This window comes from Eutrigla gurnardus (genome assembly GCF_963514095.1).
Source record: "Eutrigla gurnardus genome assembly, chromosome: 12".
Lineage (NCBI taxonomy): Eukaryota > Metazoa > Chordata > Actinopteri > Perciformes > Triglidae > Eutrigla > Eutrigla gurnardus.
The window spans coordinates 14,497,569-14,524,788 of record NC_139926.1 but is presented as its reverse complement, the minus strand read 5'-3'; the positions used below and the strand labels follow the sequence as shown (position 1 = coordinate 14,524,788).

Sequence of the window (27,220 nt, the reverse complement as noted above, 5' to 3'; positions counted from 1 at the left end):
TCAACTAAGTGAAGTGTCCTCTGAGTCTTTTCTTCACAGTCCTTTAATCAGACGACACTGATTAATATGACAATTTTGTTATTTCTAATTTATTGTTGGTCAGGACACCTGTTGCCGACTACTATGAATAGCTAACCAGTGACGCAGCCGTATAGTAATATAACAAAAACATTATCAAAGAATGTGACACTTCAAAAGCCATATATATCCAGACATATATTAATTTTTAATTCGGTTAACGTTTATGGAAGAACAATGATCTGAGCCACCAAATATCTCTGTAACAGGTTTGAGGCAGAAAGTGTGTCACCAGGCTGGTAGCTTGGAACAGAGGCGGCGTTTAAGTCCGTCCGTAGAGTGGCGGTTGCACCATCTTTTTGGCCCCGATGAATGAGGATTGGTGATAGCGGTGACGAGAGGCAAAGTCAGCATTTTCCTCCGTCAGCTGCTTGGTTCTCAGTCCGACTCCAGACAGAGAGGGGGTAACTATGATCTCATCCCGAGGAGACGCTTTCCCCCTGAAGGACAGGGGAATAATACAGAGAGATGGTTTTCAGGTGGTTCTGTGTGACCTGCAAAATGTACAGGTCATTGCCTTGTCTTACATTCTATGACTTATTAATACAAGAATGAGTAGATACTGTATCAAAGTATGAAAATGACTGTGTTCAGTCTGTGCTTCATCAGTGATCTGGACAGATCAGTCATTTCTGTGATGGATGACATTAAAATCTCTTATTCATCCATCACTCTTCATTAAAAACCGATTCCTGATGGACCATTTCGTACTATTTTGTAGCTTAACAACCATACAATACCTGCAAATGCGACTCAATGTTGATTTGAGCCAGGTGAAAAAGCTGAATCGAGCTGCAGCACCTGCAAATAAATAAAACATACAAGCTGTCATCTGGAAAAATGAACAAAATCTGTTGATATTAATACTAGCAGCAGAAAACCACAGTAAAGCCCTCAATGTTTGAAGTTGTAAATGTTCACAGAAGTGTCGTAACTGGTGGGGGAAACCGCGGCATCACATCGACCACCTGTGGGACAAGTGGTTAACACTTGCAGATATGGTGCTCAGAAATGTCCTGCGTCAGACCGCGAAGGCACGCTGTACTGTGGTGAGTTTGATGCACAGGTGCCGGTTGTCCCGTCCAGCTATTCTAGAAATCCTAAACCACAACAGCTGCCAGCCAAGAAGAAGACTGCAAGTGAAACTCACAGAAATGTGCCACAGTACATTATCAGGTCACATGACAACTGAGCAGGGGGGAGGAGGAGGGAGGAGGAGGGGGGGGGGGGGGATCCAAATCCAAATGCCTCGAAAGGTAAAAGTCACATAATGGGATAATCTAAACCATCTAATGACACAAAAGAAACAATGCAGGAAGGAGTTTCTGCTCATATGAAAGGCTTTACTTGCAGACTGCTCCCGTTGTAAAAGGCCTAAAATTACAAGTTTATGGGATGCCCTTGCAAACCTGCTACAAAAATAGATGTTTCCTCCTCTCAGCAGCCTGTAAACAATTAAGTCAATATCAAAAACAGAGAATGTGTCATGAAATGTGTTCGTGAAAAGCATGTGATTCATAGAATGCACAATGCAGTTCACGAAGGGCGATCAACAATTTCCTGCTTACGAAAAGTTCTATATCACGGCAAGGAACAGTTAGCCTTGTTTTCACAATTTGTTCGTGTTGCAGTCTATTTTTCATTCTAAGACAAATGCTAGCTTATACAACACAGTCTACTTTGCAGTTATAAATGTCTTTTTTGGGGAACAAGCGTATGCACAGTATTGGTCCTGGCTAACATGAACTATAGGTGCTCAGGAAACTCCCTCTGTCCCCCATTATGTAAGCATAATACATGCACTTTTTATGTGGGACTGTCCTGTACAGCTCAGGACATCTCACGCTAAAAGGACATGAAACCACGCTTAGCGTGTCTAAACAGGAAATTAACTGATGGAAATCACCTATAGGTAGTCCAGGATTTGTTTTCCCGATGTAGAAGAAGAGCAGCAAGGCGAAGACTATGTTTGCTAAGGCATAAGCCCACTGAATAACAAACATAATCAATATGGAGCTCAATGCCTGAAAGAAAAACAAATAGGTTCATTAAATTCGGAAAATATGGTCATCATTAAAAAAGAAGAAATAATGTACAGCAGGAAATGTGAAGCCTACCCCGATAAGAGCCGCCCAGTGACTGGAGAACTTTGCATATAATGAATCCCGCATGGGTTTGACCTCAAAGCTCTGGTGCTCGGCTTTACCTCCACCTGAAAGATTTAATAAAAGGGTCACCATAAAACAGGAACAACCATCATCCATGATCTCTACTCCATATCGAGCTAATCACCTGAGCTGTGAGTGTGAGGGTCAGCACATGAATCCTGCTCAGCATGGTTTCCTTTGGAAAGGCATTTGACCTGTGGTTCTTCTCCTGCCACGGGCTCTCCGCCTTCAAACTGCAACTCGGCTTCCTCTCCTTTCTCTTCGGGGAACGTATTGCTGTTCAGGTCCAATCCAAAGCTGTCCATCAGCTTCTGTTTAGTAGTGACACAAGCCTTTCCGCCCTTGTAACTACCGCTCAGCTGTTGCATGGAAGAGGTCTTCTCGGTCCCGGCATCAACGTTTGACACGGGGGGAAAGATCTGGTCCATGTCCTTGGTGAACTCCAACAGAGTGCCTTTACCCTGCGGCTGCGGACTCTGGCCTCCGCTGCCGTAGCTCGGGGGATTGGTCTCGATCAGAGGCCGAGAGCTCGGCCCGGTTGACCCACGCTGGTTTCGTTTGGCCAGGGCGAAGCCGTCCCTCTTCTCTTTAGTCTGTAGCCGGAGGGTCATGACCATGCTGAAGTAGGAGTAGTCGATGAAACTGTAGGTGAGCATGAAGTTGATGGTGACGATGGGCGCCAGCACGTTGACCTGCCCGATGAACACGAAGGCCATCGTCAGCAGGCTGGTCAGGCAGATAGCTGCCACTGGAGTCCTGTTTGGACCTTGCTGTTAGAGAGGGAGAGTCACAATATCGAAAAGCATTGGACGTCCACTAACAAAATAATGGTGATTTTATTCTTCTAATTTTATTAAAAAGTTGATATTTTGGTCATTTCCAGTGACCCCCTGTAAAAATGCACGTTTGTGTCCCCAAGTCAACACTGCAGCTTGGAAAAAGAAGATTGTCCCGTTTCTCCTGATTGAGATTCTGCAGCTTCACAGCTTCAAACGTTTTTTCCCCCCCTTCAAATAACAACCATCACTTCTGGACAAGTAGAAACAGCCACCTACAGGGAGCGATGCAATTAAACTGAACTTACATTTGAGTAACGCAAAACTAAACCAGTGGAGAGTTAGCAATTATTTTCACATGTGGCTTGTTTACTAGCTTGCTTTCACTTCCCAGCTCCTATCACACAGTTTAAGGAGCTCTGCTGTGTGCCTGGCGGGCCTCCAGAGCACACAGCAGAGCCGGGCCCTGCCCGTCGCCCTTCCTGCGTTTGTTCTGAAGCTTTGATTTGGGCCAAGATGTCTAGGGCCTCATTCCAGCCCGCTGAGAGAGGTCAGACACCGCTGCCACCCAGGGAAGTCTGAGGAAGACTGGGGGTGGACGGGGTCAGGATGTGGACATGACTGTGTAGCGGCGGCGAGTCGTAACTCTTTGCCGTAATGCAGTCGGTCCACTCACTTCTATGGAGTGAAGTCGGTACTCTATAGTTAGGCAGGCCTGTCACTGTTTCCTGTTGAGTCCACCCACCACACCCCCTGAGCATCCAGACTACACACACTCATTAGCAGTCCAAGGAAGTACTCAGATCATTTACTTAAATACAAGTACTTATCCCTACTTAGTTACATTACAACACTGCTTATTAGGTTATAAGATGCCAATTACTGCAGGTAATCCAAAAATACTTGATGTGACTCTAATTTAAGTAATTATATAAAGATGTTTAGTTACCATCAGTTAAGTCAGATCATTTCCTGGCCATGTCAAGCTCAGAGTGAAGATATAGGGAGTGATGTGGTTATGATGTGGATATCTATGTAATCAATCAGTAACTCATCATAACCTTAGCCTGGTGTTAGTGGAGACAAGTTCTATTTTTAACCCAAGGCTGCCTTTCTCTGAGCTTTTGATGGGTTCACAATGGTTTGGCACAGACTTGAACAATAGAAGTTGTTGTTTTCAGTTTTCAGGGAGAAAGACTTGTCGACATTGTTTGCAAAACATAACACTATTTATGATTTAATCAAAAGTACTTTAAAGAATTTCTAATCTGTGTTTTCTTAAAAATTGAGCATCGCATTTTTATGCAATAGTCAAAATCTCTCCAAAAGCCAGCAAGTGGACCACTGACTGGGAATGTTTTGTTATTTGAAAAGGTCAATAAATGTACTTTGATGACTAAATTATATTGTTTAAAAAGAGCATGTATGCAATCTTTTAGAAGCCTTAAAATGTGCTTCCATACTTTTAAGAGAAGCTGCTTCCTAAATATGTTGTGAATTGATCTAAACTAGCTAATCCCACTAACTAGGATAACTCAATGCAGAATCATGAAAATGCATCCATGAGCTTGTCTAACAATAATAATTAGCAAAGATAATCAGAATCATTAACGGGAAATTGAACTATACTTTAAGAATTGGTCTCATGTTTGCCACTCTAAAGAATTACAGGTTATTATAGTCTTTGGGACGTATTATATGTGCAAACAGGTGCAAAAATGTGTCACTAAGGAGGTTAAACGTCTTGCTTACTTGTGCCATCTATTTCCTGCAAATAATGTTGATGCATTTAAACAGTCAGAGTAAAGTATTGCTTAATTTGGGTTAAGAGCAAATAATCATTCTGAACACAAGAGAACTCAGCGGTCAGTAAACACACTCCCTCACTGCATAATCATCATTCACATCATAGTGACTCTTGCGAATACTTTTCAGTATCCTGTTAATGTCATGACATCCCTCTTTTCTCCATTCATCCACCCACCCCTCTTCCCAGGAAGGCCAGAGCGGGGATGACCCTCTCTTGGGCGATGCACTGGAGGATCCTGGGTGCTCCGTAGAGGCCGCCCATGCAGGAAGCCAGGGAGGAGATGTAGAGGCCCAGCAGAAAGAGGAAGCCCACCAAGGAGACCTGGAGGAAGAAGGAAAACAAACAGAGGGTGGAAGAGGATGGGGTGGGGTCGAGAGCTCACAACAGCTACACCCAGTTCAGTTCCGCTGCAGCCAGCCCCTTATGAAAACAATGAGAGCTAACCACTGGCGGAAGTCAAGGACTTTTGAAAAGAGTCGGTGATTGGTTAAAGCAAAATTTAATATCAATATTAGCTTTGCATGGATACTACACTATTTGTACACCCTAGTCCACAATTTCATATACAGAAATGCAACTGGTCAGTAAGTTTCTTTGCATGTGCATTCAAACTAAAACAACCGCTGATTCATCTCTAGATGTTTCAGCCCCGATGCAGATGGACTGAAACACAAACTGACATCTGGCAGAGAGCCATGATGACTAAACCCGTCAGGCCTGATCTTCCCCACAGCAGCCGTCCATATGGATGACAAACCCGGGCTCCATCTGGCCAGGAATCCAGAGTTCAAATGTCAAACCTCCATTTAACAGAGGTGGAATATAAAGTACACAGTGTGTGTGTTGAACAGAAAACCCTTACATACCTTGTACGTAAGAGACCTTACATGTCATTTTCAATGGTTTCTGTCCGATAATATTTTAAGGATGGGAAATCCTTGTCAAAATCTTTGAAAAGGATATGATATTTAATCGTTGACAGTGCCAGATATGTGATATTAGTATCAGTCCAATCAAAAAGAACAGATATGTAATTTCATGTACATGATAACATCTGTGGAGTTTCTGCTAAATAACTTTATAGTGTCTGGACGTAAATGATGATACTCACAAGTCAATATTTCATTCCCTTTTTCATGTTATTGGTCCTAAAACTAGCCTCTAGTGCTCTCTACTGCCAACAACTGGACTGCTGTAGAGTTGTACACCATGATGAATTGAGGGATATACAACAGTATTAAGTAACAACAAATACTTGAGCCTGATTTGGATCTCATTTATGAGTATTTCTACTTGATGGGGTTAAATGTCTCCTACATCTCAAGACTGAAACCATATATACAGTCAGAGCCTGATTCACCACCCCACGTCAACAAACTGAGCCATCCCGGGGAATCCCCTCACCTCACCCCGTGTTCCTGTACTGTGAGAGGGCCTCTCTAGCAGGACGGGATGGAAACAGGGGGGAGTTTACCTTTTCTGCTATCAAGAAGTCATAGCGCAGAGCTTCTCTGGTGCAGATGGCCCCCAGAAGGAAGACAAAGACCAGATACAGGAACCACCTGTGGGTCACGAACAGTACACCATACAGGATTATTAAGAACTGCTGCATTCCCACTATTAATAGGTGAATGTTTCATCACGGCCCAGCAAGTGAGTGTTTGGTGGGGCCATGCTGGGAATATGGGGTTGTTTGTTCTCTCCAATAAAAAGGTGGAAAAGGTTGCCCTTTCGGAAGAAGACACATCTGAGAGGACCATAAAAGTAAAACATTTGGGAAGTAACATTTGTGTGTGTGTGTGTGTGTCGTCATACGAGGTGAAGACAGCTGCCAGTGTTCCCACAGGGATGTTGTGCTCGGGCCGCTGAAGGTCTGAGCTCATGTTGAAGCCTGCCATAACCCCTACACACACACACACACACACACACACACACACAGACACACAGACACACACACACACACACACACACACACACACACACACACACACACACACACACACACACACACACACACACACACACACACAGTTGACAGTTGACCTTAAAGAGAGATAAATGTTCTAAATAACTACTGCACATGCACCTCACCTGTAGCAGCAGGGAAGAAGACCCCAAAGACAGTGAAGAAGTTTTCTCCCGGAGTGTAATCTGGCAGTGTGTTGCTGCTGAGCAGCCCAGGTGAATAACCTATGAAACCATGTTCTGAGAGAGGAGACAGCAACACACAACACAGAGCAGCGCTCAATATAGACTGACATGGGATTGGATGATCTACACGTTTTACAATGTGCATAAGTGCATGTGTTTATAGATCAATATTTGACCATTTCAGAGTGCTTTTATTTTCAAATTTGATTGTGATGAATTACCAAAAAAGAAAATTTGATAATGTCCTTTAATTTGTATAATTTCACAAAGAAAAACCTTTTTATGAATAAACAACACAATCTCACTCCCAACTCCAATAACTACGGTTAGTCAGTGCCCCATGGAGGGGCCCTTCGGAGTCCATAAGACGGATCATGCTTTCTAAAGCTTAGGGCCACTGCGAATGTGTTGGAATAAAAATGCCAAAAAAGGTCCAATCTCAGCCACAATATTGCCCATATAAGATTGAATTGCATTATATTTGACTTGCTTTTTCTCAGAATTAACGGCTATAGTGCTAGACTGCAGGCTGGTTGCTGTATTTCTACCTGCCTAAAAGTTACTACCGTGGTTTCTTCATTGGCTTATTTTCATTTTCTTTCTTCCTAGATGGTTCGTGGTAGGTTTTTGCACTGCATTTCCTGGAGAAGTTATATGTAAGCACCACATCTGCTGCAGCGGATTTTGCACACTAAACACATCAGGTGTTCAATATGTAGCCTACAGTTTGTTTGACGCATTGTAAACCGTAATAGAACCTTTATTTGAAACTAAATTGTAACAATCGGTACATGACTAAAGGATGCTACCAGCATAATAATATTCTTATTTAACTTTTTACATTAGTGCAATAACAGACTTTTTTTATGGATTTTTTTTTTTTTTTAAATCAAGTCTAGGTCTATTTGTTGAACGTGTAGCAGGTGAGATAGTTGTGCACTAGTGGGCCATTTAAACTACACAGTCTGAAGGGCAGGCCTATGTTAAAACACCGGACATTTCCCTCTTGGTTATCTTGCGATGGGAAAGAATGTGTTCTTTCAGATTAATGACATGTTTATCCGAAAGGAAGTCACCACCCTTTTCAGAAGCTCAGCAGCTTCCAAGTTAGAGAGAAAGTGAGTGAGAGAGAAGGAGACAGAGTGTGAGAGAAAAGAGAGAGAGAGAGAGGGAGAGAGAGAGAGAGAGAGAGAGAGAGAGAGAGAGAGAGAGAGAGAGAGAGAGAGAGAGAGAGAGAGAGAAGAATGCAATTTTTTTTCTTCTTTTGTTTTAGACAAAAGCCAAAACCATAAGGGCTGCATAGACTAGTAACTCCAAATACACATGTTGACCAGGAAAGGAATTTACGGAGGCTGCAAAAACTGAAATCAAGTGGGATTAGATGCCCAAACTCTTGGTCAATCTTTGACCCTGTGAGGCGGCCCTCTGTCCAAACAATCAGAACCTAACAAATCCAGTGCAGTCAGTGTCCGTGTCTTCATCATGGGCTCCCCACCCATATTACAACATACCCTCCACAATCCAACCATGCCTGACTCTAAAAACGATTTCTATGAACACAAAGTCACTGATTGGATACAATGCATGAGTCGTTTATCTCAAAAGATTTTAAAATAAAACTACAAACAAGTATGTCTATCAAGTAGAACTTTTATGCAAGTTTTCCACCTGCATATTCACAAGCCTCTCATATCATGCTCCTCTGTAAAGGCATGGTCAGATTTATTTGATTGGGAGACCCAAGTTGCCCTCGGATACAGTGCACACGGCAGATAACAGCTGGCAGCTTCCTTACATTTTGCATTAAGTCCCAGATGTTGTTTTTTGTTTGGTAAGTCCGTTAATGGTAAATTGATGAAACAAACATTTAAACCTACTAAATATCAGCATGTCAAAACTGGCATTGTCAGCATGTTAGCATACAGATGTTAGCATGTACAGCCTGGTTGTTAGCTAATATATGTTTTAAATCAAACTGCTTTATGAAGGCCTGCAACACGTTTTAGATAAAGCTGTGCAGTATTATATCATCGGAAGAACAAGTGTATAGAGCGGGCCTCCTTTCTGAACTCAGCATTCCTCTGACACAGACTGGAATGTGTAGTTAGACTACACCAGCGTCTGAGGCCTCTCCCTCCGTCTCACTGACCTCTTACTCTCCCACACCAGCCATTATGAACTGCTGTGCACGGAGAACAGGGCAGGTTATGGCGTTACAGGAGATGGGGCAGGTCCCACTGGGATGACTGGGAATTATGAGCATTATATTGTGGATCACAGGGAGGGATGATGTAGCGGTCTCCGGTGGAGCAGCAGCAGGCCTCAGATCTCAGTTCCGGGGCCTTTTCACTTTGTCATTTTCCAAAAATGTGGGTGAGTCTGGTTAACACCCTAAACCCCAGCCCCAAGCAGTACTTTATGGCTTCCGGTTCTGTGGGGATTGGGAATATGCTTCCACTAAACTCTGTAACAGTGTGTGATTGTATTTCATCTGTACACGACGATCAGAAGCTTTTAGCGGTTAAATTGTTCGGCGGTGCAGACAATACGTTGGCAGTGTTACCGACCAAACTAAATACACTGTCCTCCCACCACAGAGGATAGAGCACTGTTCTGAGCTTTTCTCACACATTACAGCTATACAGCTTTTGATACCTGTGGTAATACAGCAGGAAGGACTTGTCATAATCTGTCACTTAACAGATCCTTGAGGCTGGAGAAATGAGGAAGCCGGGTCAATTTACAGGTGACAGTTCATACACATATATAACAACACCCTTAAATCCTTCTATCACGATACTAAGAATAATCAGCATCACATTGTAGACGTTAAGACAGTGGCCAAGAGTGTATTTGGACTGAATAAGGTACAACTAGAAGAAGAGATGACATTACAGTCCAACACAAATACCAAAACTATTAATTGACTACATTCAGTTCTAAATTGGACCATTTTAGATCACCAATATCGACAATTTGCCAGCATACTGACAACAAGCCAATATCCTATATAGTGTTCATTTAGTAGGATGTGTCACTTGGCTGATACCTCAGCTGTGGCAGTTGGTTGCCATGGTATCTGAAAGTTATCAAACTGTGACCACATGATTTTGGCGGTGGCTCTTTCCCTTCAGGATGAGCATCGGCGTTCAGTGAGTTCAAGCTAATCTGAACTTTTTTTTTTTTTAACATGCTAGTGGACCGGCTGGTCCTCTGCCAAACATGAGGTCACCACCACAACACGCACAGAAGCTCTTAATTGGAAAAACCTGGTGGAGACATTATGGGTGGTTCTCCCACAATTCTTCATAACTACAAAGTGGGCTCTGCTTATACGATGAAGACGGCTGCAGGTTAGGAGTACGGGATTAGAGTCTGTTCTTCTTAACACTGGGCTACGAGATGTCGTAAAGCTTAATCTAGCAGAAAAAAAAGTTGGACAGGTTGATTTTCTGGGGAAAAGCAAACAATAGTATTTCTTTATGTACATTCTAAATGTTTGGTTTTCTTATGATATAGTGACTATTTTGTGACTATAATGTAAAATATAATGGCAGTGGCTTGACTCCTGGAACACTTTTCGCTTCCCTTTGGACAGGACGTTGATAATCAGTGAGAACAGGAAATGTGGGGAAGGACTTCCTGACGGCCAGCAAAAGAATACAATCTACTCAAAAAAAGGGCAACATTTCCTCCCCACAAAAGAAAAGAGAAAAAAAAGAAGAAAATCTTGTAATTAAATACACTGCCAGTCTCTGCCAGTTGGCTTAAACCGAAGGAAATGGGGTTTTTTTTATACAGAAGAAGTTTTTAACTAAACTAATGAGCCACTGGGGGCGAAGGAAGTACTCATTGAAGAAAAAACAGGGTCAAATTATGCATTAAAAAGGTCTCATGAAGAAGTAAACTGTAGAGATCTAACCTCTGTGGATCACGACAGCAATATTGACAATAAGTGATACCACAGCTACACCTACTGGCCTCAACAGGTAACACACATTCACCACTCAAGTCAACAGTCTGTGGTTCTTTCCAAGTCTGCTACGGAGCTCGAAAAAAGTTTCACACACCCCTGTCCGACATAAATGCATTTTTATCGACCAGAAACAATGCTGTGGAAACTAGTAACAAGATCAGCAAGATTAAAAATATTGTTTTGAACACAATCTACAAAACAATGTTCACGTTCCTCATGAGTTACAACTTCCAAAAGACACAATGCTTTTTTGCTACACATTTAGAACTCAAGAGATATGCTTTTTCATATTTTGGGTTGGAGTTATGTGCATGCTGTTTTTCTTTTTTTTCCCTGTAAAAAATATGTAGAGCTTGTGTTATTTATCTCATTTTAATTAAATCATTTTAGTAAATCTTGCTTAAAGTGAATGGTGATAGCGTTGCTGGCATATTTATCGTTCCCTGAACAATCTACAGTCTTTTTTGACATTTTGTTTTTCACCAAAATAGCATTCTTGGTAGTTTGGCTGTTCTCTCAGTTGTTGACTGAGGCACGCTCACTTATTTTTCATTTACAATTCTAGAATTAGAGGTTCTGAATACAAGTGTCTACTAAATACATAATAATCTGGCTAAATGCTCCTTCAAAGGCCTTGAATATAATTCTGGGGCAAACTGAATAATTTGAGGATATTTTGTCTTGAAAATAGTCATACAGAGTAGAGTAGAAGACAGAAAACCTCAGTATTGACTTAACCCTTCCCACAATCCCTTTCATCCTCTCACTTTACCCTCCATATTCAGCATAATCACGACCCCCAGCCCTACCTGGGTCAAGGTGCGTGAAGGTGCCAATGACAAAGTCCAGCGTCGACACCGCCAGTACTGCCAGCAACAGCAGCTGGAGTCGGACAATCCACTTGACACCGGCCAGGTTGATACCAAGCAGGGCCAGCAGAACCGCCACCGACATGCCGCGCACCGCCCACTGGCTCTGCAGGCCGAGCAGCTCTGCCACCGACTCGGAGAAACCCGTGATGTACATGGCTCCGGCTACGCACTGCCAGGTGCGAGGCAGGGTGAACGGAAGGAAGACGTGTGGATTATCCTTCAAAAACAGCCAACTCAAGTCTCACGTGAAAGTCTGGATTCGTTACTGACCTGCCCAAACACATAAAGGAGGCCCACGGTGCCCCCGACCCTGCCGCCCAGGACGGTGGAGATCATGGAGTAGATTCCCCCGCTCCCAACACCGCAGTGGTCACACACTCCGATCCCCGACATCACCGTCACCAAAGCAACCAGCACAACCGAGGAGACCAGGAACATCCCGAGCAGCACGCCCGTGTTGCCCTGGATGATGTTGAGAGACAAAAGCCAAAATCTCCTAAGTATGCAAACATCAGGCCCATAAACCAATGCAAACATACACCAGGTACTTTAGACTATGTGTAATGAAGGAAGCAAGTCATTTGTGATAAGATGCATCTAATTTAAGAAACCCTTTCCCCCACACGGTTAACTATGTTTGAGCTGTTAAGTGAAACCTAAATGAATGTAGCCGCTGAGATCACAGGGTCTTTGCAGCTGCATCCTGTGATGACACATTCCCATTAATAACCCGTTGGGGATCAACTGACAGGGTGACACATACTTAATGACGGTTGTGGCTAAAAATGGAAATCAAAAGCTTCGACAGAGGTCGACAGAGGTCGTGTGTTAACCAGGCATGAGGCTAGATGTTCTCAAACTGAAAACAAGCATCAATTTAGTCCTTTCTGTGTCATTCAAGTCTTATAAGCAGCCATGCAGGGAGTTTTACATATCCATATACAGAGGACCAGTCTGCAAATGGTGCACACTGCCCCTTTAAACTCACATCATAAATGAGTCTACACTGTTCTCATTTTAAAGGAGGCCATGTAGACTCACACTGTACGTGGTCCTGACTATAATGACAACCGTGAGACCGGAGGAGTCCCACAGATTGAGAGTGGCTTTATTGGTGAGCGGGTGGATCATGTGCCAGTGGGAACCTTCAGCACAACACTGTCAATTTCTGATTGGAAAAGTACTTTTTTTTTTTTTGCTCTTTAAAACGACACATGAATACGCAATTCAAGCAAACTTTTTACTGTGCAATCAATTCGGGAAGAGCGTGAAAATGAGGGCATAGTGAATAGTTTAATCTTGGGGGAATTTCTTTTTTGTTTTCAAAAGATGACAGTCAGAGAAACAGGATATTAGGATTCAATCCCTATTCAAAAAAAATCCTTTGAACCTTTATCAACTGCTCCATCGCTAGATAAAGCTCCAGGAGAACAATGACCTTCAGCATAGGCTGACACAGATATTTTGTAGTTTTTTGTCAATTAAATCAATCAGATCTGTTATTTTCATCTCTTCAATAAAATACATTTCTTCACGAGTTTTGCTTCTATATTAATGCCTATTAAGACAAATACAAACATAGCAAGAGTGCAGCTTTTCCGTCAGTGTTTCCTCATATTTACCACAAACATGTAAAAAAAGAAAAGGGGTAATGTAGGTAGAGAGAGAGAGCAATAGTGTGTACCAACCACCAGGTAACCGGTGCGTAGGAACAGCACCACACCAAAGATGTTGATCATGCAGGTGGTGAAAACTCCATCCCAGGTACCGAAGAGCACAGGCTCCCACACAAACAGCTTGATCCTCCACCAGGGCTGGCTGCTCTGCTGGGAGCCCTGACCAAAACACACACACCAGTCAAAGCACTGGCATTTCAACGCCAACACGTTGCCTTGGTATTCTTTTAGAGGAGAAAACACTCTACCTGTGCATCTTCATGAAACAGATCGTTCACACGTGGGCTTGTGCTGGTGTCAGCGACTCCCCCCTTCATCAGACCCGCCCCATCTCCCACCTGGTCACAGGTGTGCACAGTCCAGCCTATAGGCAGGGTTTCCATCGCAGCCTGCAAGCGTAAACAGTCGCGTGACACTTCCACATGTGGGCCATAGAAATTCAGCATAAAGTCATTAATGAGTGAACGATTTAGCCAAGCCTGGATGAGTTCGTGTTGACCCTGATGGTTTTGGTCCCGCCTATCCCGACTAAACAGTAACAGGTGAAGCAGGACAGGCACGAGCACACCCGGATGCGACGGGGTGTGCTCGTCACGGCAGCAGCTCAATAGACGTCGATAATGAGCTAGGCTAAACAATACATCGACATGTTATACAGGCCGTTTGTTAGTGCATGAAAGGTATAGCCTAATTAGCATTAAACGGCGGTGAACAGATTTGTACAACCGTTGTAAAGAAACGTTTAGCTTTAAATCAGTTGTTTCGGCACTCACCCCGTAGTCGGCTTTAACCGTTCACGCCAGACCTAACTCACAAATCAGTCAATTTAATGTTTCCTGGTGGAAAAACATCAAATATGCTCCAGGAAACCATTTGAGTTTCTGGGATTCACTCTTAAACGAGCCAATAAGCAATACGGCGTCTTCATTAAATACAATTGTATTTAAAAAAAAGCTCAACCTACCTTTCAGAGTCCCTTATCATTCCATGCTCAGAAATAAAGAGGAATATTCAGCTATCAAAAGGACAAATCAGTTCCTTGTTCCATTCAGAGACTCCTCCAGTCAGTATGAACGGGACCGTTTAACTTGAGCAACGTCAACAGCCCGCAGGTAACTGTAGATAGTTATAGCGTCCAGGGTGTGTTGCTGCTTATGCACAAGGATCCTGTGTTAGTTTTGGCAAGCCCTTCAGTATGTTGACTAATGATTAAAGCTGAATAATGCACCTGACACTCTATTTCCTTCTCTTTTATTAGTGGAATTATTTTCCAAAACATGACAGGATTCAAGCTTTTGGGAAATAATTATGATTTTAGGCCTGTTTTTAAGGCCTACACTGGGATGTTTCATTTACATACATGCTTAGTGTGTATTTAACACATCATGAAATATATCCGACACATGTAGACAAATGAAAGGAATGATGTCTTTGGATGTAACCGGCAGCAACCAACCATTCTCTATTTCCACCATCCATGGACGATGTGCTGATCTTCATATCATTTTAAAGATTGGCATCTTTTGGTTGGTGACGTTTTTCAGACAAAATTTGACATTTAAATAATTACAAGTTGGAGCGTGGGAAATTGCGATGACATTTTTTCCAATTTCATGTTCTTCACCCAGACTTAAATACTAATTAAAGAGGCTGAGGGATACTGTTCCCCAGTACAGTATTGGCATCCTGAATGGCACCAGCAGCTGAGCCTTCTGCAAATCAAAACCAATTCAAAGTCAAATACTGTGAATTGTTTATTTTATAAGGACATGACACACACCAATCAAAACAACAATTGAATCAGATTGTTTACAAATCATAACATATTGCAAAAAATCTAATCATATGGGTTACTTACTGAAATGAATCAGCTACAATTAAAGCTGCACGTTATTCATAAAACAAGTTCACTCGACCCGACAAGTTAAAGACCATGCAAATAAATCTTACTGTCTAACTGAAGATCAACCGTACATTGAAGCGGTAGTGCTTCGGCGTCAAGTTCTTCCAAAGTATGAAAATGCCAACATCAAAGGAGATTCCCATCGGCATTTCAAAGATCTTGACACAAAGGACTTGTACGAGAGATAAATGAGGGTAGCAATAGTGACTGCATATGCTATACTGTACATATCAGTGCCTTAAATGACGTTTTTCAAAAATAGTTTTTTATCAAAAAATTCAATAATTCAGATCTTTTTACACAAAACATTTTCTCTAGCTTATACAAGGACACTTATGGCCAGGTTACTGACAATATTCCATTAAAAAGGAAAAAGAATACCATAGTACTGCTGATATAATTCATGAATCTCCATCATTTGCTTTATTGGATTTAAACTTCTCCATGAACAATTCATGGGTTCAAATTTACCGACGCAGAATTACTTATCTGCACTGTGCTTTCAATAATTGCTTCGAATGAAATGGGCAGCTCGTGAAATAGTTCAACCAAAGCACTTGCTTAGGAGTTATACTCCACCCAAAAGCTATTTTAACTGACATGGATTCAAGCCGACCACAGCTGCTGAGGTTAAATACTTCATTAAAAAAAAAGAACGTGTGATTTCAGGTGGACCATTACTTCAAAAACAAATGGACATTACAGTTGGGTGGCGTTTTCTTTTCATTACCAACAGTTGTATACAGTAAATCCCATCATAATGCACAATCAACTGCATACACTTACAAAAAAAAAAGAAGAAAAGTCAAGTTGACCAGTCATCAATAAATCTGTGAAAGTGTAAATTATCTTCTGATAACAACGGTGAGATATTTACAAACCTCAGAACGCCACATCACCGAGTGAATTCATCGTTAAATGTGATAAACGCTGGAAAACTGATTGACGTGCCTTCCACTGACAAAAAGTGTCTCTTGCACAAGCCTGTCCTCTCTATTGACACAAAGAGCTAAGAGTACTTCTCGAAACATAAAAAATATACAATGTATTTACATCAGGATATTTTCTATACATTCTAGTGGGAATGTTCAAAGAGGGAGAAAAAATAAAGCATTTGATGATTAACGCGGGCGCTGTCCGTCCCTGATTGTCCGTAGAATTGTAACAAGAGGGAGTTTAACGTCAATTTTAAAACCCAATTCGATGGCGCATATAAAAAGTGTTTCACACAATAGCACCTAAGACATTACACGTACATGTGCGCATGGAAAACAATCAACCGTGCGATGAGATACATGATGAGACCTCACGAGATCGCATTTCTCTTGCAACAAGGTCTGGACAGGTTTGGCTAACTGAATTCTAGTAAATAGTCATCAAAACTAGATATCGGACACGTGGTTCTGTACTATATACACATACCGCAGTCACAGAAAATGGCATTTCCTTCCAACCACAGAGAATGGTTTGAGAATTCAACTCGGTGCCATTTCTTTTTGCTTTTTGAAATAATAAAATATGACATGAATATGAAAAATTAAATAATGCTCCCAGATCTCAAGGTATTGCAGATTGAACAGTTTGATAGCTTATGTGTTTGCTGTTATTGTGCAAGTGGAATTAGTAGCCTTAGAGCACTGACGGAGAAAAAGACAGACATACATATACAGGAATGAATAAAGAAAAGCCTGGAATTACAAAAAAGAAAAGAAAAAGAAAGGCACGTATGCACAACTAATAAAACTGGAGAACCAAGCACCCCATTTCAATGTGTACTGTGTTTCATAATATAGCCTCCATAAAACTTTGAGTGGGTCAGGTCACATTGTTGTTTCCGCAAAACCTGTGCATCTTCCAAGAAGAACAATCAATGTGATGTAAAAACGCAGCCACAAAAGCTACATTTAAGTGACGAAAGCAACGAGCATCATTTGTGATTACAAATAACCCAAATCTGAAAGTACATACTACATTCCCTATTGTTAAACATTGTGCAAATTGTGCAAAAAATTAAGCACAATCCTCTTAAGTAATTTCATTACGCCACACTTATTCTGATGGAGGGAAATAACGACCCTGGGACCATTACATGGATTCAACTATTTGAGTCTTGAAGTCTATTTTTTTTTTCTTCCTTTCAAGTCACAAAAGTATGTGCCAAGAAATTCCACAAAGGGAAAACATTAATTCATTTCTAATTTGTATTTTTTTTTTTGGCCATCGCACCAACCAAATTACACAGAATTAACTAGTTTCCATACCAGATGAATACAATCAGCCTGTAGCATTCAATACACACATCATGTGGACACACCCATTTCAGGTGACAGTAAAGTGGCTTCCCCATAAAGTGAAGAAATCAGTTGTGATCTAATTATGGTGTCATTTCAGTAGACAATTTGACAGGAGTTACACAGCTGGACTAACAAAGTTCTAGGAGTGGACTTAAATATAACCAGATACACATCAAGGGGAGGTAGCTACAGCAAGAACAAAAAGGCATATATATATATATATATATAAATAGGGCCTATATTTTAGTGGAAATATTGCATTAAGCAGCAAGAGTGACTTGATCTTTTTTTTTTTTTTTGTGCAAGGCAAACTGATTGACATTAAACATAAACTCAGTGGCAATGGTATGAAAAAATATTTCACTCATTCATCTCTTGCAATTAAACTTTGGTCACTTAATCTCTCAATGTACATTCTGGAGCAGGAAATATAACCATGCTCAATTACAATTAGTTTTTTTCTTAAAGGGGAGAGGCTAATTAAGATTTATCAATTTTCAGTAATTCCATTATGAGGTTGCACTTAAAAAAAACAAAAAAAAAACATGAAATATGCTTTATCAAGCTGTGAGAAAGAGCACAGAGTTGCAATGGGACTTGTTTTGGCAAAACAGGAAACAAGAGATAAAGTGCTGCTGAAATTATTAACAGAAATGTATTATTCCTCCCTCCCTTCAGCCAAACGTTTCACTGGAAGCAACATCGGGGGAGGAGTTCAGTTGAGACCTGGTCTCCGTGACTCTGACTAAGGGGAACTCTGAGAAGTCTGTGCTGTGTCCTCGCAGACTTAATTGTCCATTGGCAACAGTAAACTGTGAGGAGGATCCAGATCTTGATGCCTGGAAATGAGATTTGAAGTTCTGATCGAAGGAGCTTATTTGAAAAGTCTGCAGTATGCCTTGTGAAGAGTCTGTCTTTTTGGTGGGCGAGACCTGCTCCAGAAAGTCCTCCTCGGCTGGGGACACAGCGGAGGGAGGGGTGGTCTCATCACCTGAAAATGAAAATGAGTGCTGGGAGTCCCCGACCAGTAATCCGAAGTTAGGTTTCTCTAAAGTGGACCTTAATGGAGAGCTCATCCCTGATTTGAACCTACTGGGGGAAGGAAACTGTTTCTCGGTGGAGAACAGAGGCTGTCCTGCTAAGGTGGGATTTTCGGACACCAAGCTGAGGCTCTGGCTGGTCAGGTAGCTGTCGTTCTGGCTGGTTCTCTCCAGTGCTTGCTGGAGAAACTTGGAGTATTCTTGCAGGAGGCTGACTTTTTCCGTTGCTGGCTGAGCCTGGGCACTAGAGGCTCCCAGACTCTCCACGGGGCTGCTGTCTGAAACGTCAGAGGAATTAATGGATATGCTTGATGTCACCTCTGTGTCAGCCACGCTGAATGAAATGTCTGATTGCCCGTTGGCTTTGTTGGAGTAATGGTCCAACAGCGTCTGAAGAACCTCATCCGGCAAAACACTCTTGTCATGCGTCGCCTTGATCTCGGCGTTGATGGGCTGCGGCTCCAGAATGGTGGCGGGGACCGTTTCGTCAATGATGGCCGACACCACCGTCTGTGCAACAGGCGGCTGAGAAGAAATGCTGCTCGTGTTCAGGCTGTAATCTCGACTGTTGTTGGCCATTGCAGCCTGAAGGTAACGTTTCTTCTTGAGAAACTGCATGGCGTCGTCGTAGTTTGTGCTGCTCGCTGCTGGCTTTGCTGGTCCTCCTTGAAGTGTTTCGACTGACTCGAGATCAGCGTTGCTTTCTACTTCTAAAAGGCCTTGCTTGTCCACAATTTCAAAGGTGTACTGTGGGACCTTTGTGTTTTCCTCAAAGGAGGACAGAGTGGACAGGCCGGGAGGAGTTTGTTCACTTGTCTGTTTAAGGCTCCTCTTGGGAACTTTCTTCAGGACTAGTTTGGGAGGAGTCGTGTCCTCTGATGACACATCTCCCTCTTGGTGTTGGCTAGCCGCTTCTTCAGGAAGTTCCACGGCGTAATCTGCAATCACATACTCATGTTTGACTTTGGAGGACACAGCATAGAGGGGTAGACCTTCGATTTTATTCTGTCTCTGCTCCTCCTTCTCCTCCGTTTCAACGGCGACGGTGTGCCCATCTGTCGGTGCAGCAGTCGAAGCTCCTGAACTCTTGTCCGCACACTTTTGCCGCTTTTTCTTGGGCAGCGAACACTCTTTGGTGAGAAAGGGGAGGCCCAAAGAATCCGCTTCACGCAAAGGTCCAACTTTACCAGCCGCCTTGTTGGTCTTTCTCTCTCTGTTTTCATGACACATTCGTCTGTGCTTCAAAACACGGTCTGTTCTGGAGAAATACTGTGGACAGAAGACACATTATTTGTTATTGTCCCACTAAACAAGACACAATGTAGTGATACACCTGGGGTGAGGCACTGCAGGCAATTTCATTGCTAGGTCTTTATTTTATTTTTATTTTTTGGACTAACTATAAAACGGCATTAGCTAGCATTTTCATTAGTTCTTTCTGTGTTCATACACTGCAGTCCAGATATACAGACTACTGATATGAGCTCCAATTTAGATGTTATGCTGCTTTTAATATCTGATTTACCTCCATATTGAATTATCTTGTTGCTTCCATGTGCATTATTTACTAGCACATAAAAACTGAGCATACCTGGTGACAGTAGTCACACTGGTAAGGCTTCTCTCCGCTGTGAGTCCTCTTGTGTCTCTCCATGTGGTACTTCTGGATGAACCTCATCCCGCACTCATCACAGCGGAAAGGCTTTTCACCTAAATAACAGAAGAGGCGGAGAAATACTTGAGACTCAAATGAAACAAAATAAAAGTGCACACTAATTGCAGTAATTCTTCACTCACCAGTGTGGATCTTCTCATGTCTCTGGAGGAGATATTTCTGAATGAAGCGCATATCACACTGGCTGCACTGGAATGGCTTCTCACCTTGAGTTTGAACAACAAACATCAGTATGTGAATACAAATATAGATGCTGTATTTCATGATACTCAATGTAACTTTTTTTTATTTATTTAGAATTGCCCGTTTTCATCCACTGTCAAGACATATCTAATTTCAAAGCAGAAAATTAAAAATAATAGCATATCAAAACATGACTAGGTAATTCATACCAGTGTGAATGAAGACATGCCTCTGTAAATGGTAGTTGGTTCTGAATGCAGCATTACAGTGAACACAAACATGACACTTGGGGGTTTGTGTCCCCAATGATCCATCATCATTGATGTTGAGAATCTACAGCAAAAGGAACAAAGAAAAAATTAAATAACTATTTGATTCATTATTACACACATCACGCACATGCAGGTCAGGCCATTTAAAAACAACATGATTTCTGAGATCAAATTAACTTGCACCTTTGCTGGGGAACGCTGTTTCCTTTTCTTCTTCTTGGGACACACCATCAGGTCCTTCACTGCTTTTTTGTCCTTCTTTATTTGGACCGGTGTCTCAGACGGCTTCAATTCCTGCTTGATGGTCATCTGTAAAAGTAAGAACATACAAGAAAAAAAATTAACAAAGCACACCTACTTTAGAGCCCAACAACTCATCCTGCAGCTCATCAGGGTCAGGCAGGTGCAATAGGACAAGGTGAGGACAATCGACCAATGTGAGGGGACCTCAACATGGAGCAGCTTCTCCTCCACAATATAAAGATGCCCTATAGGAGATTGGGAGCATTTCTATTGCCTCTGAATGGCTCTCAACATGGCGACGGTTGGGCAAGCAGCTCACCGTCGTAACTGCTGAGAGAGCTAACCTGTTCGGCTATGTCAAAAAAACACGTTCTCTGCTCAGGTAGATATCACTCCACTATTTCTTTACACAGCAAATAGTTGTTTGCTGCAATATGAATGCTCTGAATATTGAATTGCAAATTAAGAAGGCAGTTGATGTGGTTCAAGCATCCTCTGAGGACAACCCCCTGCTGGAGGCATAACAGACTCAAGTCCTTGAAACATACTGAAAAATTACTGGCATCATCAGCTGGCCTCGGAGCATCTGCAGATCTCCCAGGTGACTTATTTGAAATTATGATGATGTGGTTATGCTCCAAGATTTTAGTAAATTATTTGGCGAGTACAATGTTTTTCCTACCAACAGAAATTATCGGCAAATCTATGGCTATAACATCTAAGTTGTATTAAACAGGAATTATGCAACCCTCAGCCTGATCCTGAGGATTGGTTCAGGTGATCCTCGATGTTTGCACATGTGCTGTGTCTTTATTCTTTTGAAATGGAAAAATGAATAATGTTAAGAAAGCTAATTCCTTCCTGTGTGTGAAGGCTCAAGAGTGCAAACTAGTGACACCATGGTAATATATTAATATATTTTCCTAAATGTTTAAGAAGGTTATTTTCAGTGAGGTTCTGTTGAGAGACAGAATTATTACCGTTATATCACTGTCCTTAAATGTTAAATACAGCCTTCAATTTACAAAATTAAATGACAGTATTTGGCGTTGTACTCGAGTCTCAACAGCGGGAATATGCGATTCAATACCTGATTTTCAGTGACGAAGGAACTGATGTCCCTAAGGCATGGGATGACATGAAGGAAGACTCACGAGAATGACATGGAGACCATAGGAACAGTTTCCACACAAACAATCCTATCTATACATGATCTACTTCTTGCTTGGCGTGAACTCACTGGAATATGAAGCAAGCAGGGCAACTTATTGGTGAGTTTTAGGGGGAAATGCACTCCCACCTCGCCTCCTCCCTCCTCTTCTGCGCCTCGGCCATTCTTTGACATCTCTTCCTGCATCATCAGCTGCTCCGGAGGGACCAGGTCGTGTGTGACCAGCGAGTCCCCGGTCAAGTCTTCGTCTTCATCATCATCATCATCGTCGTCGTCGTCGTCGTCGTCATCCTCAGCCAACAGAGGGTGGTTTGCAAGTGATCGTTCCCCCAGTGTCATCACCACCAGTCCTCCACTGGCCAGCCCGACTCTCCCACCTCCGTCTATTCCTCCACTGCTGCATTTCAGCAGCATACCCTCCAACTTGTCCTCAGTGTTCATCTTACATAGAGTAGTTTTTAGGTCTGTAAAGAGAAAGAAACAGAGACGAATGGATAATGTTGGCAAGCTAAATACCAAACATACGAATGGAGCAGGATTCTTTTCCATTTATTTGACATTATGAGGAGGATGTGCTATCCCACACAACAAAAACACTCAAGTCCAAAACATATTTCCACTGTGATATCTGACATGAAGCTAGCAAAGAAGCAGGAGTCCAAGTGACTAACTATGGTGGTAAGCTTACACTTCCAAGTAACCCATACACCTATAATTTCCAAAAATTAAATTGGGATTTTTTCCACTCCTGGATCCATTAAACCTAAACCAACAGGTACCAATTGGTACAGAAGCAAGGACAAGTCAACAACAGTAGCTGTAGCCTGTCAAACTCTATGAGAGTGGTCTTTAAAACACTCACAGGCTCTGTTGCTATAAATATGACATGTACTAGTCCCAGTATGTTTCACTCGCGCATCTAGTACACTTAATACCATGGACATGGCTACCACTAAGATTCTTCTAACTCACAAAGCATTAAGACTTATGATCCCACTTAGTTAGCTCCACATCTATTGCACACACAATGTCTCTTCTCGGTAATGTGTCAACTTTAGTTAACTGGGTCAGCTGGTAGTTTGTGTGCTCTCATCTTAACGTTACAAAATGTACTATACAGTGTACACAGCGATAGCAAGCACCGTCGAGCCGCACAGAAAGTTGAGAATGCATCGAAATAACGTGCTGCTCTTCTAAGGCCAAGCATGGAGACGTTTGAAGGAATTCGTATAGGTTAACGTAGCTGCTTTCCAAGTGTATTTTTAATAAATGAAACGTTAAGTCTACGTTGACAACTTGATATTTCCAGATCCGACGGATTAACGTTCGTTAGGAAACCAGCTATTTGTTCCTCCTGCAACATTACACATGGCATTGCCCTCAGGGTTGAGCGAGACCCAACCAGTAAGTTAACAAACAATCACTTGGTCTAAAAACGGCAACGCTAACGTTAGCGAATGTAGCACTTGTGGACCGTGTGGTTAACAGGTTTGACGATGTAAATTAGCTAATGCAGACTGACCACAGCAGACAGTAAGGCGGGTAAGCATCTGTCACGGTTCACACGCACACCAACAACCACTTGGTCCCATCTGTAAACACACTCACTGTGTCACTTTGGGTTAAGTGGGTTATGCCTCTTGCTAACCAGCTCGCTAGCCGCGCTTGTCAAGGCTGCTACATCACAACAAGTGCCGAAGAAAGAGGAGGAAGAGACGCGAATGTGCCTTCAAATTAAAGCTCGTTCAGCGCTTCACACAGAACGCACTGCGGACAAACATGAATCTACTTTAAAATATAATAATGACTTTAACTTGTTCACAAAACATATGGATACTGCCACTACACCTGTGCCATAAACATATTCAACCATATTAATGAAGAATCCTTAGTAGGAGCCACTGTCATTCGCCATATCGGATGATATTTCGCTCAATTTGAACCACTGGCGAGGCATGTTTTTCGGGAAACCACAATACAGTCTAATTGTGCCAATAAAATGTTGTGTCCTATCTGTATTAAACATAACAGTACGACAATGGCCCCAGTTAATGCTTTACTTTGAAGGCTGTGTGACCGGAAGTTCTGTTTAACTTCCATTGACTTGACAAAAGACTACGGCCTGCTTGAAGCTAGTTAGCTAGCTGCTAGCAAGTAGCTGCAAACATTGGTCCGGCTGTATTGCTGTAATTTACAGTTGACATCGCGTCCACGTAGCACTATAGGTGCAGTATTCAACAATTCATTCTAGCTCGCATAAAATGACGTACGTGGCACAAAACACAACTCCCAGTTTCACATGTCACCAAACTTGTCAGCGGGGCTAGTTCGCTCTGCCGCTAGCGCCTCAAGCTTCCTCAGCCACTCTGCTCAATAGGCCACAATGTTATTGCCTGCTAGTAAAGCTAACGTTCGCCAACCAGCTAGCTCGCTACGAAGACAAATACTAACATAAGTCTCAGGAGCGCACAAGTACTATGTCAACTATTAACGCTGCACTGTCTTACCTGCTGTGCGTCTTAAACCCGTTTAGCTGTCATGATTGTTATGCAAGACTACAGTGCAATGATGGTGTGCGGAATAATCAAATACACCACCACATTTCACGAAGCTTTAGCATTTTATATTTGTCGCCATCTAGTGGTCAGCAGCGGTTGGTGAGGTACAGTGCGCCCCCGATCGCTGCTGCTGCTGCTGCTGATAATGTTCTCTCGTGCTTCATTTTGGCGACCTACTTCTACAGGCTAAAACTATCCTTAATAATAGTGTCTTAATGTAATTTCTGGTCTTTTTTATCAGATTGTTTTCCTCTTTGAAATAGCCCGCCAACTGACATATGTCAACGTGGTTAAGCAGAGATAATGACTTAGGCTATATTAACTGTCTGTACAGTGGCTATATATATGATATGTGGTCATCTGATAGGATCCATGCGGAAATTAAGCACGAAGCCTATTAAAGAGGCAACATGAAAAATCAGTTTTATGCAGTCATGTCTATAGACTACATGTGAGGGTGTTCGGGCCTATTTCCAGATGTTTAGTGCATGCTCATATTGCCAAAATTAAGAATACATAGCTGGTTTTCTAATTTTGCTGGATTGTACACCGCAGTGACCATGCAAGTTACAAAAGTGACATTATAGGTTCTGTATATAAGAAAGAAAACCTCTAACAGCCTTTTCATTTATGACATAGTTTATCTTCTACATTTACAGCTGCATTACTATGACTTGACAACAGTTTCCCATGAGATTTAGACTATCAGCCCCTTTTATGGGATTAACGTGGGATTAGTTCTTTTTGAAAGGGTGTGTTAAGGCAACAATTTCTAAGTAGCAACCTTATATGAATTACCCTATGCAAATTAAAGGGCGGATCAAGTGGTTTACTGCAATAACCATCTGGATTCATCTGTTAATCCTTCGATTGACAGCTTTGCCACAAACATAGGATGTTGAGGGTCGTGATAAGATGATAGCCTGTCATGCCGAGCCATCTCTCTCTCTCTCACACACACACACGCACACATGCACACGCGCCGCCGTGAGGAATACTAATCAACCTGTTTGCCGTCAAGTGCAGAAGCTCGGCGCACAACTTCTCCATTCTGTGTCTAGAAATGTCTCTGCTGGATTCAGTCTAATAAACCTGCTGAATTTGCATCGTGCTTTTTTCCAACCTCCTTTGAACGAATCACGACTGTTATCTCTGCTGTCTCCCCTGTCTCTTGTCTCCTCTGATGTGCGACATGCAGCCGGAGAGAGTGGATCTGGGGACAGACGGCTCACTCCTGCGCCGCTTCTAGCAAAGGGAAGCCCCCGACGCGCCGCGCGCCTGTGCGTCAGGCTCTAAATGTGTGTGCTCGCGCACGACAAAGCCGCGGGCTCCGTCTTCAACAGTTGCTACCGGAGTGGCGGAGAGGAGAGGTGGAGAACGAGAGAGATAGCAGACTGAGGACGGACGGACGCGGAGCCCCACGCCGCTCTGCCCGGCTCTGCTCCTGACATGCAGTCGTTCATCTCTCCGGTGACCAAGGCCATCCTAGTAGCGCTCTTCATCTTCGCCATACTCCTCATCCTCTATGTGATCCTCTGGTACATTTGCAGAGACGTGGACTGCGACCACGGCATTTGAGAATTCCAAGCGGGAATAACGGGGGATTTCACAATGGGGCGCGTAGAGGAGCCCGCAGAGCCCAGGGTCACCCCGTAAGTCACGCTGTCTTCCTTTTGTCCTGTCTTTCCGGACGTGTGTGCGTGTTTCTAGGTTATCCGTGGAGGCGCGCGTGTGTTGCTTGTGTGTGCACACGCGCTTTCCCGATGCGCGTAATGTTAAACGCGCTCTGGTTAGGAGGTATAGGTGATGACCGAAGTGCGTCTCCACCGGCACCCGGTCTCCCGAACCTCGAAGAGCAGAGCCGCACGTCTCCTCGAACTTGGCAGCGAGCATCTATATCGATAGCCCGGCTCGGCGTGTGTGTTGTGATGTGTTGGAACTGATGAATTCTCAAAGGTGATACAATGTCATCAGGAGGATATCGAACTGGTGTCGAACGGGAAAGCATGTGCACAGCGCGCGCGTGTGTGGGCTCTCAATTAACGGAGTATGAAGACCGCCGGTGACATTGCGGTAAACGGCGTGGGTGTCCCTTAAGGTCAAGAACAACAGTGTTTACATCAGGTTGCCAATATTGTTTTCGCGCCACCCCGCCCCCCACCTCTTATCCTCCTTCGGTATATCTGCAGCATTAGTTCGTGTTCAGTTCATCCCGGTCTCCGAGGGGTGCATTGGCATTTTACGTCCAACGAGATAACGGGATTATCTTTATCGGCTCCCGTGCGTCTTATTCCTAATCTGACTTGTGCCATGTTTTTTTTTTTTGACTCCTTATCAGGAATACTGCGCTAATGCCTTTACGCATGGCGCATTT

The 27,220-nt window shown here is 42.8% G+C and overlaps 2 protein-coding genes across 5 annotated transcripts; both read right to left on the bottom strand.

Annotated features, from left to right (window-relative positions):
- Positions 1-161: 161 nt before the first annotated feature.
- On the bottom strand, positions 162-14,610 carry slc12a8 (solute carrier family 12 member 8). The gene is made up of 14 exons (XM_084022056.1): positions 14,472-14,610; positions 13,756-13,896; positions 13,520-13,666; positions 12,102-12,293; positions 11,769-12,000; positions 6,924-7,037; positions 6,648-6,735; positions 6,307-6,394; positions 5,007-5,153; positions 2,371-3,016; positions 2,196-2,290; positions 1,985-2,102; positions 819-879; positions 162-518 (listed from the first exon to the last, which is right to left on the bottom strand). Exons 2-14 carry the CDS (start codon positions 13,888-13,890, stop codon positions 341-343), a joined length of 2,241 nt encoding a protein of 746 aa, XP_083878182.1. The 5' UTR covers positions 13,891-13,896; positions 14,472-14,610; the 3' UTR covers positions 162-340.
- A 680-nt stretch (positions 14,611-15,290) lies between these two features.
- On the bottom strand, positions 15,291-24,920 carry znf148 (zinc finger protein 148). Of its 4 annotated transcripts, none has more exons than XM_084022486.1 (7): positions 24,796-24,920; positions 22,358-22,752; positions 21,058-21,183; positions 20,812-20,935; positions 20,542-20,625; positions 20,336-20,454; positions 15,291-20,013 (listed from the first exon to the last, which is right to left on the bottom strand). In XM_084022486.1, the coding sequence occupies exons 2-7, from the start codon at positions 22,727-22,729 to the stop codon at positions 18,379-18,381; spliced, it is 2,460 nt and encodes an 819-aa protein (XP_083878612.1). In that variant the 5' UTR covers positions 22,730-22,752; positions 24,796-24,920; the 3' UTR covers positions 15,291-18,378. The 4 variants fall into 4 exon arrangements, with proteins under 4 accessions (XP_083878612.1, XP_083878613.1, XP_083878614.1 ...); XM_084022487.1 differs by lacking the exon at positions 24,796-24,920 and adding an exon at positions 23,897-23,918; XM_084022488.1 differs by lacking the exon at positions 24,796-24,920 and adding an exon at positions 23,811-23,916 and having other exon boundaries at positions 22,418-22,752.
- Positions 24,921-27,220: the final 2,300 nt, after the last annotated feature.

Coding starts and splice junctions, on each gene's coding strand:
- slc12a8 (XM_084022056.1), bottom strand. CDS start 13,890: ATGGAAACCCTGCCTATAGGCTGGACTGTGCACACCTGTGACCAGGTG. Junction 13,667..13,755: donor TGTTTCATGAAGATGCACAG/GTAGAGTGTTTT, acceptor TGTTTTGGTCAG/GGCTCCCAGCAGAGCAGCCA. Junction 7,038..11,768: donor CTTCACGCACCTTGACCCAG/GTAGGGCTGGGG, acceptor CTCCTCTCTCAG/AACATGGTTTCATAGGTTAT.
- znf148 (XM_084022485.1), bottom strand. CDS start 23,838: ATGCTTACCCGCCTTACTGTCTGCTGTG. Junction 22,753..23,810: donor CCGCCTTACTGTCTGCTGTG/GTCAGTCTGCAT, acceptor TTCTCTTTACAG/ACCTAAAAACTACTCTATGT. Junction 21,184..22,357: donor CCTGCTTGCTTCATATTCCA/GTGAGTTCACGC, acceptor TTACTTTTACAG/ATGACCATCAAGCAGGAATT.